The 14,369-nt window shown below is 46.0% G+C and overlaps 1 protein-coding gene across 1 annotated transcript in view; it reads left to right on the forward strand.

Moving 5' to 3' along the window:
- Window positions 1-5,107, forward strand: part of EDEM1 (ER degradation enhancing alpha-mannosidase like protein 1) — a 30,246-nt gene extending 25,139 nt beyond the window's left edge. Inside the window, exon 12 of the mRNA XM_045493617.1 lies at window positions 1,257-5,107. Within this exon, the coding sequence (XP_045349573.1) occupies window positions 1,257-1,346 (90 nt within the window). The 3' untranslated portion in view covers window positions 1,347-5,107. The remainder of the gene's footprint in view (window positions 1-1,256) is intronic.
- The last annotated feature ends 9,262 nt before the right edge of the window (window positions 5,108-14,369 follow it).

The following is a 14,369-nucleotide window of genomic DNA, read 5'->3' on the forward strand; positions in this document are numbered from 1 at the left end:
CTCATCTGTTGGCGCATCACAGGGGCCCCAGTGGGCTCCCCGCCCCGGGTGTTTGTCACTAAGGCACCGCGTGCGTGAAGTGCTGGTGAAACAGAGGAGCTAATCTCCCAGGGAAGATAAAAATAGGCTTCATCATGGAGGCTGCTTTTCAGAAGTTCCTAGAAGGGTGAGGAGAAGCTTCCCAGGAAGGGGTGTTCAGGCAGCAGGAATAGCACCTACAGATGCCTGGCTGGGGAGCTTTGGGACCCACTGAAGGGCCTGCTGGCCTTGATCTCACGAGGATGGGGAGTAGGGCATGGGGGAGTCAAGTTCAGAGCAGTGAGTGGGAGTGTGTGTCTTTGGGGACAAGTGTGTAATGAACGGATGTTTGCAGACAAATGTGTTTGGTTTACAGACTCGCACCTCATTTGAGGGGGTAAAAAGCTCTCTCAAGCATTTAGGTTTTAGCTGTGGATCCGAGAACCATAAACTCAGAAAAACCACCCACAGCTGACTCTTGAACAACGCAGGTCTGAACTGCATGCAGGTGTTTTTTGATAAATATGGTGCAGTCCTGCAAGTGTATTTTCTCTTCCTTATGGTTTTCCTAGTAACATTTTCTATCCTGTAGCTTATTTTAATGTAAGAATGGAGTATGTAATACACACAACATGCAAAATTTGTGTTCATTGACTGTTGTTACCAGTAAGGCTTCCAGTCAACCGTGGGCTGTCGGTTGGTAGGGAAGCAGAAGTTACACGTGGGTTTTTGACCGCTCTGGGGGGCCGTGCCCCAAGCCCTGCAATGTTCAAGGGCCAGCTGTGTTTTCAAATAGCCGAGGTGTTTTCTGAAATTCTGGGTGGATTAAATGAAGGCCCCAAGGGGATGAACTTTTCGTCCCAGTCACTCTGCCCTTGGGCACATGTCCTTTAGCTGCCCTGAGTCTCCATTTCTTCACTTGGGAAGACATTAAATTATATCAGTGTTCCTCACCTGGCGTGGTTTTCTCCTCACAGAGGAGGTTTTCTCCTCTGTTCAATGGAACAGAGTCTGGAGACAATCTTGGTTTTCACACTAGGGGAGCAGGGGCTCGGGGGCGTCTAGCGGGAGACAGCAGGGATGCTGCTAACCATCCCGCGGCGCACAAGATGGCCCCATGACAACGGTGTGCAGATTGACAAACCCTGGTTTAGGTCATCCACCTGCGTTTCCTGGGCAATTAATGCCTGGATTTTTAATTCCAAGTTGACAGTTTTCCTCTTCTGTTTTCTTCCTAGTGCAATCGTGTTCCTGACGAGAGGAGATACTCCCTGCCCTTAAAGAGCATCTACATGAGACAGATTGACCAGATGGTTGGCCTGATTTGAGGTGCTCTCCTCCGTGTGGCCGCATCGGAAACTGGACGTAAACGGCTGAACCCAGGCCATGCCGAGATACGTTCTGAAGTGGAAGTGGGTGGCAGTCTGACCGTCCACGACGGTGTTGGCATTTCCGGCTGGCTCCGCACACACGTCTAGCAGAATCGTGCATACGCTAGTGTTTCTCTTCTGTTCAATAAAACGCCCTGTTTTTCTTAAGGATATAATTGGAAGTAAGAAGGTACACAGAAGTTGGCTTCCTATGACATGCTGATTTCCTAAGCACAGTGTGGATGGGGCATCTTTGGATGGATCTTCCTAGCCTCACACTTTGGAATCCAATGAGTGTGTTCCCGTCTCCGGCACTTGTGACTGCAGTATTGCTACCTCTCTGTTAGAGGACTGTGAACGAAATTTCCGTGCAAAGGGCCTGAGGTTCATCCCTATTTATTGCATTTTGTTATCCTTTCTCTCTCTCACTAGATAATTGGGCTCTCCCTCCACCTCTGATTTGGGATCACATGGGGGAAAACCCCCGAGTTATTCATTTGCATCCCCAGTAATCTTCACAGTGTTACGAGTTAATTGCTTATGAGTAACTTTGACCTGAATTTCGAAAGGCAGTCTCTTAAGTTGTCACAAGGCTAGATCTTTTGGACAGTGTATTACATTTATTTTGAACTTACCTGAGGAGCTCCTGTAGTTCCATAACCAGGTGCCTTTTAGGGGGAGAGAAATACCTAAGAATGTCTGAGCTTCCCTCTGTGTTGTATATACTAACCAAGGATTCTCAGTTCTGACCGTGTTTGGGTTAGAATTGTGTTTTGTTTTTTGTTTTCTGTGTCTAGTGCCAATTAGCTAAGTCAGGGAGGAAGAAATGATCAGATGACTCTCTGGCCCCCTTGAGCCGTTTCTCTGTGTAACACAGGCGTTAGATTAGTGCCTTATTCGATTTTGGTGGGGGCTGCTGGTCGTCACAGCTGCTGGCACGCTTGTAACAGGCTTGTTTTGTATTGCCACATGGTGGGACCACAGTGAAAGGGGGATGGGATGAGTATTACGAAGACTGGAAAATTCTTGGCCGGTCCTTGACTTTCAGCCTGATATTTTTAAGCAAACCTACATTAGGAGGAAGTTGTGCTCAAACGCCTTCTTTGTTGTTGTTTTCTTAGCCAGGACAGAGGTATCTGTCTTTGAACTTACACTGAATACTCATACGAAGCAGAGGTGGATTTGAACCCTCAGCCTGGCTTCGTGTAACATCTGAGGTTGAAATGAACCCCAGTAGAAAGGCTGGGAAGTCTCTTGAACACCTCCACCCTCACCTGTCATGTTGTGCACCTGTCCCTGCTTGCACACTTCCATGATTTCCCGTTCATCTTTTTAAAACTAGAAGTGTGGTCTAAGCCATTGCATATCAATCAAAGGGAAAGATTTTATTCCTTCTTGAAAATTTAAGTGTTACTGTGTTTTTTTTTTTTTTTTTTTTTTTAAGACAGAATTCAGTTCTTGGAGATTTTTAAAAAAAGGATTTTCAGTAATAAATGTGTCACCTCTACCTTTTAAATATTTACTATGCAAATTGTTTTAAAGTAAACATAATCAAATGCTTCTGTCTTACCTTTTTTCTTCTTTTCAGAGGCATTCTCTTTATCGACCTTGTCTTATCTACTGAATAGAAAATTTTCTTTGAGAATATATTTTAATTGTTTTCTTTGACTCAGTCAAATCAGAATGCCGCATTTACAGACACATGTGCACACAGGCCCGAGCGTCCCTGTAGCTCTTCTCCAGGCACATTGACGTGGGACTATAAATGGCCCATTTGGGAGGATGGGGCACATCAGGGAGGAAAGTGGGTCCTCCATGCATCTGCCCTCTCTCGTGGCCTTGCTGGGTTCCCTCTCCAGCTTCTGTGACAACATTGATGTGTGGCATTCTGACATCACCCTCTCCTCCAGGCCCTTAACCTGTCACCTGCTCTGGTGTTGCAGCCCCCTCGTGCTCAGGAGTGGGGATGTGTGCCTGAGTGCCGCTGATGTACCCCAGGGGCTGGAGGTGGCCCGGGAGGTGTCTTGCACGGAGTCAGGACCCTCTTGCCTTTTGGGCACTGCCTTGTACCAGTTGGCGAGCCTGAGGGTGAGCGACATACTGTGGACTCATCCTGGTGGTTGAGCTCGCAGACTGCCCGGTCCAGAGTGATGCTGCCTAGTCCGTGCTCTGTGGGGCTACATGCAGATGAGTGCCTAGTGCCAGCCACGAAACGAAGGTTCTTTTGAGCCAACTTCAAAACTTGCTCGTGTTCTGGTTGGAGATCAGAATGTCCACAGCTGTGTTACATCTTGCAGGGCTTTTGCTGTGTCTTTTATTCTGTGTCGCAGGATCTGGGGTAGGGAAAGGCGGAGGGGGGAGTGCTTTGCCCCAGGACTGCCCTGATTCTGAATGGATGCCATCCTTTGGAACAGCTGTGGGCCTGCATCAACCTCAAGTTCCCCTGTGTAGCCAGGGTCTAGAGTCTGCTCTGGTCGACGTGAGGAAGATGGTCTTAACAGAACTGCTGTAGAAAGCTGCCTGGTAGTTAGGCTGGGTGGAGTCTGAATCGCCTCCCACAAAGTTCTAAATCGGTACAGGGCAGGCTCAGTGTGACAGGGAACTCTCATTTCCTGAGGAGTAGGTGACGAAGGAAGTCTGGCTTACAGTTGCGCTGGCTTTTGTGAAGAACCAGCTTCCATTTGCACATCCGTCCTGCCGTTAGTTCCACCAGAACTTGGTCTGTGCGATTGAATCCCAGGTTCTCAGGCCGTCCCGGATCGGGGCGGGGGCACACACACGTCACTGAAGTCATTGCTGTTCATGCACCAAGGTGGTGTCTGTGCAGGTGAATTTTAGAGGAGGGTCTGTATACAATCTGAGGGTCTGAACCTGTTTCCCCCACCTTCTGTCCCCTCCCCGACCAAAGAAAGCCTCTTAGCTATTTTCTTAGCTCAGTTTACTGAATGATTGCAGACAGTCATCCTTTGCTTTGGATCTTGTGGAATTAGCATCAGACATCCTTTTCTTCTTTCTGGAGGGCTCCGGGGGTCTTTCTCTTTTGACACTTTCAAACTGAATGCTGGAAAGGTAGGGTGCATGATTGCTCTAACCAGAGTGCCTGAGCAGGGACTTCTGAAGAAAACCTTGGTCTTTCCTTTTCCGTTCCCAGACATCCAGCTCCTTCTCTAGTGCCTGTTCCCTGCAGGGCAGGGACCCTTGTGAAAGAGAGAGGGTGGGCTGGCTGGGTGGTGTGTCCCCAGGTTTTGCAGGGCTCAGGGTTCTGTTCCTGCTTGAGTTTGGACGTGACTCCGGGAAAATGTACCTGTGGACCTTCCTGATTCCTTACCCCCTTTCTTTCTTTCTGAGAGGCAGAGAAATACTATTTTTTAAAAGGTATTTTGTTTTGGTTTTAAATAGCAAAACACAAGCTGCATTTTTATTTATTATGCACAAGAAAGGTAAATCTGTTTTTACAAAAAAATCTGGAGTTGGAAACTCTGGGAAAACCAATTAAAACATACACATGCTTCTCTCTCTGTAATGTGCAATATGCTTTGCAACTATAGATGATATTTTATGTTTAATCTGTAAATAAGAAATGTATTTAAATTAAGAGGGAGCTTTTTGTAAAAGGACCAAATGTTCTTTTATAAATGTACTAAGAAATATCTTGTTCTCAGAAATTTATTAGGATTTTTATGAATAATTTTTATTAAAAGATTCTTTTTTTTTTTGAATTGTCTTTTTGTTTCTTCTTTATATACTCACAGGTACACATTACATGCAGGACAAACCAGGGGGAAAACCCTTTAAAAGGAAACCATAAAGCCAGATGATAAAAACTTTATTTTGTGTGTTTTTTGTTTTTCACAGCTGAGCCCTGACTAATACCACTCTGTTTTTGTCTGTCACACGTTCCATTTACCTGTCCTTCCCATGTGGGCAAGAGCCACACGTAATAATTTTTGTCCTGTCTCTGCTCTCCTCTCTGCATTAGCCTCCTTTGTCCCAGCCACTGACCTGTTCTCAGTTCTCGTTGCCATTTATCTGAGTCTTTCTACGTTCTGGAACCAAGTCTCTGTTATCTTAAGGCAATTCATTCCTGCTGGCCTCCTACAGGTTAAGGTGGGGGTAATGGCACATGTGGTCAATGTGGGGGCAGCGGTCTGCGGGAGGCATGAGCCAGGAGGGTTTCAGCAGGACGGCCCCCATCCCTGCAGCTACTTGAGTCGCGATGGGGTCTGGAAGGAGATCGCTGGTTCTGCCCTGTGCTACCTTGGTGTCCCACCTTTGTGGCTGGGCAATTCTGATGGTGCTTTTAAAAACCTCTGCGTTGTAACAAGGAAAGGAAGCACCTTACTGATATTAAAGCACACCGCCTTCGTAAGCGTTGGTGGTGGTTGTGTCTTTGAAGTCTCTTGGGCTTGTCACCCTCTTGACAAGGCCAGGTGGGGCCCCTATGCCAAAGGTGCAGCTGAATGGCCTTGATGGTGGAAGCACCCGTGCCCTTGGTCAGTGGTGGTACGTGGGAGCGTCCTGTCTAGACACTGCCGGGGAGCATCAGGGCCAAGAGTGGACTCTGGACCTACGCTGCGGGAGGTGCAGACCTGACTCTGCCGATGATCCTTGTGCCCGGTTGTACAAGGTCCACAATCTCGCTGGGCCTCAGTGTGCCCATCCGTTATATGGAATGACAACAACAGTCCATATGTACAGGGTGGATTGAGTGGATTCGTATGTGTAGCATGCTTAAGATGGCACCTGGTACCCAGGACGCCCTGCCTGTGCATTTCCTAAGGTTATGGTCGGGTTGGATTTGATACCCAGGAGAAGTTGTAGGATTTTTACCCCAACCCTAAGGAGGGATAAGAACTTGGACTGGCATGAAGAGGCCTGGGCCTGAGCCTTGGCCTGTCCTTCTGGATTAGCAGCTTGAGTCAGGTTCTCACACTGTTTACTCATTTGTAAAACCAGGGGCGCCTGGGTGGCTCAGTCGGTTGAGTGTCCAACTTCGGCTCAGGTCGTGATCTCAAGGTTCATGGTTTGGAGTCCTGCGTCGGGCTCTGTGCTCACAGCTTGAAGCCTGGAGCCTGCTTTGGATTCTGTCGCTCTCTGCCCCTCCCCCACTCATGCTCTGTCACTCTCTGTCTCTCCCTCTCTCTGTCTCTCTCTCAAATACAAATAAACATTTAAAAAAAAACAACAAAAACCCCCAGATTCTAGCACCTTAACTCCTGGTGTTCTTGTGAGAGCAGAAATGAGCTACGTTTTAGCAAAACCTGTTAGGTGCCAGCTGCTAACATACTTATTATATATGTGACTTCTCTCCAAGTTAAAATTTTTTTTTTTTTGATTTCATTTTAGAGAGTGTGAGCGGGAGAGAGAGGCAGAGGGAGAGAGAGAATCTTAAGCAGATTCCACACTCAGCGCAGAGACCGATGTGGGGCTGGATCCCATGACCCTGGGATAGTGACCTGAGCCGAAATCAACAATCTCAACCAACTGAGCCACCCAGGGGCCCCAACTTCTCTCAAAGTGTAATCAGGGAAATGTGCTGCTGTTCTGTCCATCGTAGGACCCCAGAATGCGAGGTGCAGGGTGGTTAAGAGAGATGCCTGTGCCCCACACTCCCTGGGACATTGTGGGCAAGTACCTGGCACATTCTGGCACATCATATAGTCCTTCACGTGTGTGTTTGTGCATGTGTGTCTGTGCACATGCGGCTTAAAACCTACCATATTCAGGGGCGCCTGGGTGGCGCAGTCGGTTGAGCGTCCGACTTCAGCCAGGTCACGATCTCGCGGTCCGGGAGTTCGAGCCCCGCGTCGGGCTCTGGGCTGATGGCTCAGAGCCTGGAGCCTGTTTCCGATTCTGTGTCTCCCTCTCTCTCTGCCCCTCCCCCGTTCATGCTCTGTCTCTCTCTGTCCCAAAAATAAATAAAAGTTGAAAAAAAAAATTAAAAACAAAACAAAACAAAACAAAAACCTACCATATTCAAGCATCAGCCGAATCCTGGGAGAGAAGTTCTATTATTCTATTTCTACAGTTGAGGACACTAGGCGGTAAGAACCCTACCCTAGGTCACAGTTGAAACACTCTGAACCTGTGACTTCAAGCTCTCTTAAGTAGCAGAATGAATAGCTTGGCTGTAGCCCCAGGATGGAGAGAGGGTGGTCTTTGCTGCAGGGAATAGCCTGGGCCATTTCCAGACGGATGTTGCTCAATCCTTGATCTGAGAACCCAGTGGCCCCTTCCACAGGGTGGGAGGGAGGAGGTTGGGACAGGGCAGTAAACCTGCTTCTGGATTCTGAGGACCCCAGCCTGAGGCACCCAGGCCCTCCCAGCTTCTGGTAATCAAGACCTCTGAGGCTGCTCTGCATTGCACAGATCAGAATGTTCTCTGTACTGGTGGGCATGTGTGAAGGAGGCAATGAGCCTGCCCGCCCTCCAACCAATAGAAAGCCCCTCTGCAAAAAAGATTTGTTACTCAGTTATTACTGTCATTCTCTTAGATAAAATATGCCCCATAAAAGCCTTCCATGATTTATCAAATTCACTGTACCTGTTATTTAAAAAAAAAAATTTTTTTTTAACTTTATTTATTTTGAGAGATAGAGTGGAGGAGGGGCAGAGAGAGAGGGAGAGAGAGAATCTCAGGTAGGCTCTGTGCTGTCAACGCAGAGCCTGATGTGGGGCTTGAACTCATGAACGGTGAGATCATGAAGCCAAGAGTTCTGAGCTCCTGAAGCCAAGAGTTGGACACTTAGCCAAATGAGCCACCCAGGTGTCCCTCATTGTACCTGTTATTTTTAAATTTAGAGGCACCTTACAGAACTGAAATACTCACAAAGTGCGAGGAAATTAAAAAATATTAACTTCAACACATCTCTGATCATACATTAAAAGAAAGTGTCTTTGTCTTGTTGCCTCCTTTAAATATATTTACGTCAAAACTCCGGAGCTGTAGACTCACCCCCTCAATTTGGAGGAAATATCCACCCTGTAACTTAATTGGCTAAGCAGGTCCTGGTTTTCACACTCTTCTGCCCTAACAGGCTTATTTGCTGATGGGAAAAGTCTAACTTTATTTTTCTGTCCTAATGAACATGTTAATTAACACGAGAGCCCTCTCGTGTCTGCATTCTAGCACAGAGCAAGGCGGCCTGACGTTTTGCTGTGTTTGCTGCAGGAACAGAACGAGGCACTTGGGGCTCTGAGCAAGGTATTCCTGCCAACAAGCCAGGAAGGGAAGAGGCAGAGTGTTTCCTGACAGATATTTCCCATGGTTCCTTTGGTGCTCCAGAGATTTCTACACGCCAGGGCTGTGCACGCAGAGCAGTGAGATTCCAGGTCTTTGAGAGGTGTGCCCTCCCATCAAGTCCGACAGGGATCGTGGGGACTGAGAACTGGTAGGTCACAGGTCAAGCCGTAGCCGAGCCATTTTCCGGTGCAACTACAAATGTGTACTTTGATGTTGTGTATGGTGAGGATTTGGAAATGTCCCTTAAAGGCGGTGGTTGTTAGACGTTAGAGTTCCTTGGAGTGTTTATAGAAACACAGATTGCTGGGCTGCCCCCCAGAGTTTCTGACTCAGTAGGTGTGGGGCGGGCTGAGAATTTGCATGTGCCAACCAGTTCCTCGGTGAGCCTGATTGCTGCCAGTGTGGGGACCACAGTTTGAGAATCTCGCTTACCGTTTTTCCTGAAGACACGTGTACCCCTTGGAGAGTCTTCCAGTGCAAAAGACACTCTTAACTTTCCCATGTTTTGTAGGGGGCGATCCAGGTTTTGGAGGGATGTCTTTGAGAAAAATAAGATAAAATTACGAATGCAAAACTAGACATGCAGAAGTAAATATGTATGCAGGATAAAAAAAAATCACAACAAATTTTGAAAAGCTGACAAATACCATAATAGCACACATTTCATTAAAATGACAATGGTTTCATTAAAATGACCTGATTTACTTCTTTTCCTAATGTTTTTGGGTTATGTACTCTTTGATTATTCTCTATACTTATACTAATCTGTATAGATTTTGTGCCTCACATTTGTATGCCCTTTCCCCAACATATACCCTCAACCATCTGGTTCTAGAACTTCAGCTTCCTTCCATTCCTTCCAGCAAAGAAGGAATGTAATTGGGTTGTTGGCCTTTCATTGTCTAGCCATGCCAAACCTACGTCTTCAGTAGAAGACAAGTGGTTCTGAGCCAGAAGAGTTTATGTAGAGTTGTAGAAGGGCCATTCCACTATTTTCCTGATTATGTTCTTAAAAAACTAAGATGGCAACAGCTAGCATTCATGTCTTTGTGACAAACATTTTTTTTAACACTAATTTTGAGAGACAGAGACAGAGCACGAGTGGAAGAGGGGCAGAAAGTGAGGGAGACACACAATCCGAAGCAGCCTCCACGCGGTCAGCCCAGAGCCTGATGCGGGGCTCGAACCCACCCACCGAGAGATATGACCTGGGCTGAAGTTGGACGCTTAACTGACGGAGTCACCCTGGTGCTCCGCTAGCATTCATTTCTTAAATTTCATGTTTGTAACATGGCAAGCTTTTCTCATGTATTATCTCATTTAACACTTGACTAAGTCAATGAGGGAGCTTCAGTCAAACATTCCGAGAAGTGTAGCATCAGCCCAAGGTCTCTCAGCCAGTGAGTGATAGGGTCAGAATCTGAGCCCAGGATTTGAACATCTGACTGTAGCACCTAAATCTTAACCACTAGCAGCATTATATATGCTCCACCTGGGGTAGTTTGTGTCGGGTCTCTGTAAGGTGATTAACATTGATCAGTGGTTTATAGTTTTTAAAGAGCTTATAAAAGTCTTCAAACAAAATATGTAGTGACTGAACTTATAAAACAGATGAAAGCAACACCACCACCGCGAACTTGTAGCTTTTGTTAAGTATGGGTGGGAATGGGGACCCTGAACCTCCCATCTCCTCCAACCAGGTCTGTTTTACAAGAACTAGGGTTTCTGTACAAACAGAAACACAGAGACAGCCACTCACACTGCTTTCTTCACTAGTAGGGTTTTTGTTTTTCAGGTTTTAATATTGTCTGTGGTCTTTCACCCATTTGCGGGTTCGAGTCCTGAATCAGCCTCGACCACCAGTCTTGGTTGACTGTCTTTTAGTAGTAGGAGGATCTTTCTAAGTTTAAGGGTATGATTTGAATTACCCAACAGTCCTCTCAGCAGTGTATAAGCATGGATTTGTGGGAAGGGGCAAGAGCGAGTTCAAAAACACAGGCTTCTTGCCATTTAAGTGCCCAAGGAGAAATGCATGATCTTCACTTTACAGGAAAGTAGTATTTTCTTTCTTTTTTTTTTTCAATATATGAAATTTATTGTCAAATTGGTTTCCATACAACACCCAGTGCTCATCCCTAAAGGTGCCCTCCTCAATACCCATCACCCACCCTCCCCTCCCTCTCACCCCCCATCAACCCTCAGTTTGTTCTCAGTTTTTAAGAGTCTCTTATGCTTTGGCTCTCTCCCACTCTAACCTCTTTTTTTTTTTTTTTTTCTCCTTCCCCTCCCCCATGGGTTCCTGTTAAGTTTCTCAGGATCCACATAAGAGTGAAAACATATGGCATCTGTCTTTCTCTGTATGGCTCATTTCACTTAGGATCACACTCTCCAGTTCCATCCACGTTGCTACAAAGGGCCATATTTCATTCTTTCTCATTGCCACGTAGTACTCCATTGTGTATATAAACCACAATTTCTTTATTCATTCATCAGTTGATGGACATTTTGGCTCTTTCCATAATTTGGGTAGGGAAAGTAGTATTTTCATCAGAAAAAATGAACTCAAGACTTGTCTACTCTTCAGCGAATTGCATAGCAAAACTATTGCATACCCATGCATTTGGCAAAATTAATGAGACCAGCCCCTGGTAAGGATGTGAGAGATGGGGACATTTCCACACTGCTGGTGGGAATGCAAATCCATGCCTCCACTCGGTGGGGGAAGAGCTTGGTATTCCCCAGCACCAGTGAATGGGAACATGCCCTGTATGGCCAGGCTGTGCACTGCACCAACTGGGGCTGCCATGGAGTCACGCTATGGGCTGGCCCCGGCAATGTCACTCCTAAGAGTCATCTTTAGCAGGAGTCAGCAGACTATCGGACCATGGTCCAAATCCGAGCTGCCTCCTGTTTTTGTTTGGTTTTGTATTTTTGAATAAAGTTTTATTGGAACACATTCATGCTCATTTGTTTACATAGGGTCAGCATTTGCTTTTCCTATACAACGGCAGGGTTGAATAGTTGCTAGAGGCCATCTTGTTCACAAAAACCCCCGAATTCACTGTCTGGCCATTTGCAGAAAACGTTTGCTGGCATCTAGTCTAGATGATCTCTTGTATGTGAGAAACTGGTGACACTTGTGAGACCATTCATAGCAGCATGGTTTGCCAAAGGCAAAAATGGGAGACACTATCCAAATGTTCATCAAAAGTAGTGACTTGTTCAATGGAAATATTATACAGCAGAGACGCACTTCGCAATGGTCCATTTATACACACTTGAAAAGCAACCCAAACTGAATTTATTGCTTAGATGTGTAAACACATGTGGAAAATTATAAAGAAAAACAAGGAATTGATTATCATAGAAGTTAGCCTAGGGGTCATCCTGGTGTGGATGTGATGGTGGAGAGGCACAGAGAGGGGTACTGGCAATGCTCATTCTCATCCTGAGTCCTTTTTTAGTGGTATGACTGCTTACTTTATTTTTCTTTTTTTATGATTAATTTTATTATTTTGTTATTAAAATGTTTTTTAAAATTTATTTTTGAGACAGAGAGAGAGAGAGATAGAGTGTGAGTGGGCGAGGGACAGAAAGAGAGGGAGACACAGAATCTGAGGCCAGCACAGAGCCTGTTTCGGGGCTCCAACTCACAAACCGTGAGATTATGACCTAAGCTGAAGTTGGGCACTCAACCAACTGAGCCACCCAGGCGCCCCAATTTTCTTCTTTATATGGTTCACATGTTTTAGATGCTCTTCGGTGTCCATGTCAAATTTCAAGATAAATGAATTTTAACATTGTATATGAAACTGGTTTTTCAAATTGTGAAAAAGAAGTCATAATTCAGTTTGTTCTGATACAGTGTGAAAAATGGCAAAATGTTTTTCAAAATAGGAAAAAATAAAATCATGTGCTTCATCCAGTGGAGAAATCTATCAAGGATTTTGTGCCCCCTCAGACCTTTTAGGTACACCTATCCTAGCCTTAGTCTTTTTTTTACCTTTCATGGTCACAAATGTAGACCAGGGCTTGTCAGTGAGTTAGCAGCTGAGTTTTGAACAGCAGTCCGGGGGGGGAAGGTCTTTCTTCGGAAGTGGTATTTGGGGGTGTCTAGGTGGCTCGGTTGGTTGGGCGTCCGCCTCTTGGTTTTGGCTCAGGTCATGATATCACGGTTTGTGAGTTCAAGCCCCGCTTTGGGCTCTGTGCTGACTGTATGGAGCCTGTTTGGGATTGTCTCCCTGTTTCTTTGTCTTTCTGCCTCTCCCTGCCTCCCCCTCTCTCTCTCTCTTTCCCTCTCTCTCTGAAAATAAACTTAAAAAAAAAAAAGCACTATTTGAAGAAAACACAGTAGTATACACCACGTGACCAGTAAGACTACCGGAACGCCCAATTTCAGAGAGTGTTTCTAGAATACCTGCTGTTGACCCACCTGGGTGATTGAGGAGCACAGACTAGGAAGGCTGGCAGTGGACGGGAGAGACACAAGTATTCATGGCCTTGAGGAAAGGCTGGCAGCATGGCCTTGGGTTTTAGGCATGCAGTTTCAAAACCCATCCACACTGAAAACAGGCCATGTCCCTCCGGTGGGCTTCCAAAGATCCTGTGTCATTCAAGCTCTATTAACTGTTGTAGACACCATGACTTCCACAAGAGGCCACTCTTGTTTCACTTTTTCAAAGGGGGCCTTTGAAAAATAGTTTTAGCAACCAGCGGTACAGAAAAAAAAACACCATTGGCATGTTTTAAACTCAGCGTGCAAAAATGTAATTTCATGGTCTTTTGGAATCTTGCATCGAACTCTTGGTGTGTGCTTGCTAATTGAAACACGAGTAATAGTGACGATGGCAGTGATGGCATCAGATGTCTCTATGGGGTCTTCCTCCAGAGAACAAACTCTTTTGTATGTATTATTCAGGGAAGACTCACAATGCCATATGTCTTGGGGTCCTCATTTTCTGAGAGCGAGACCAGGTAAATACCACAAGCTGCTTAGTTAGATGGTGATATTTCAGAACCAGGGGTAGGTAAGTAAGAAAAGGGGAAATGTAGAGTTTTTCTTTGGGACGTGCCCCAGGTCTGCCTCGGCGGCCAGGTGGATGGTTTAATTTTCATCTTGTGAGGTTGTTTTTGGCTTGCTGTGAATTTGGGTAGATACAGTTTCTAGAAAAAACTTGGGAGGTTGTGTCTTGGCACCCACAACTGGGAGATTCCCAGATGACAGCTTCCGTAGGCTCTCCTTCATGGTTTTTCACCTTGAGCTTGTACTCTGGATGTGAGGCACTTCTGGGTCCTGTTGAGCCTTCCCTTCTACTAGTTACTGTCCTGCCTTAGGTTTTGGTTGTCCAATCTGGCAGACAGAAAGTGGCAAAGAAAGTCAACTTTGTAGGTTTGAATCTGGACTCTGCTCCTTATTAGCCGGGTGAGTTATTAAGCCTCCCTGAATCTCAGTTTACTCATCTGTAAAATGGAGCAAATTATACCCATCTCACACGGTTTCATGGGGATATCCTTCCCTTTCTTCCTCCCGCTGCCCTCAGATCAGCTGCCTCTGTGGTTGTGAGCCCTGGTTCAGAGAAGATTCACAGAATGTTCGCTACTAACCTAACTATGTTCTGTAGTCCTTGAAGCAGTGGTTCTAACGTTTAAATGAGAATCTCCTGTTCAATTCTAATATGGCTGGCCAGGCTGGGTCTCTATGGTGATCTTCCTCCTGGAAACGTGGCCAGGCCTGGGCT

The sequence above is a fragment of the Leopardus geoffroyi genome, chromosome A2, assembly GCF_018350155.1.
Source record: "Leopardus geoffroyi isolate Oge1 chromosome A2, O.geoffroyi_Oge1_pat1.0, whole genome shotgun sequence".
Classification (NCBI taxonomy): Eukaryota; Metazoa; Chordata; class Mammalia; order Carnivora; family Felidae; genus Leopardus; species Leopardus geoffroyi.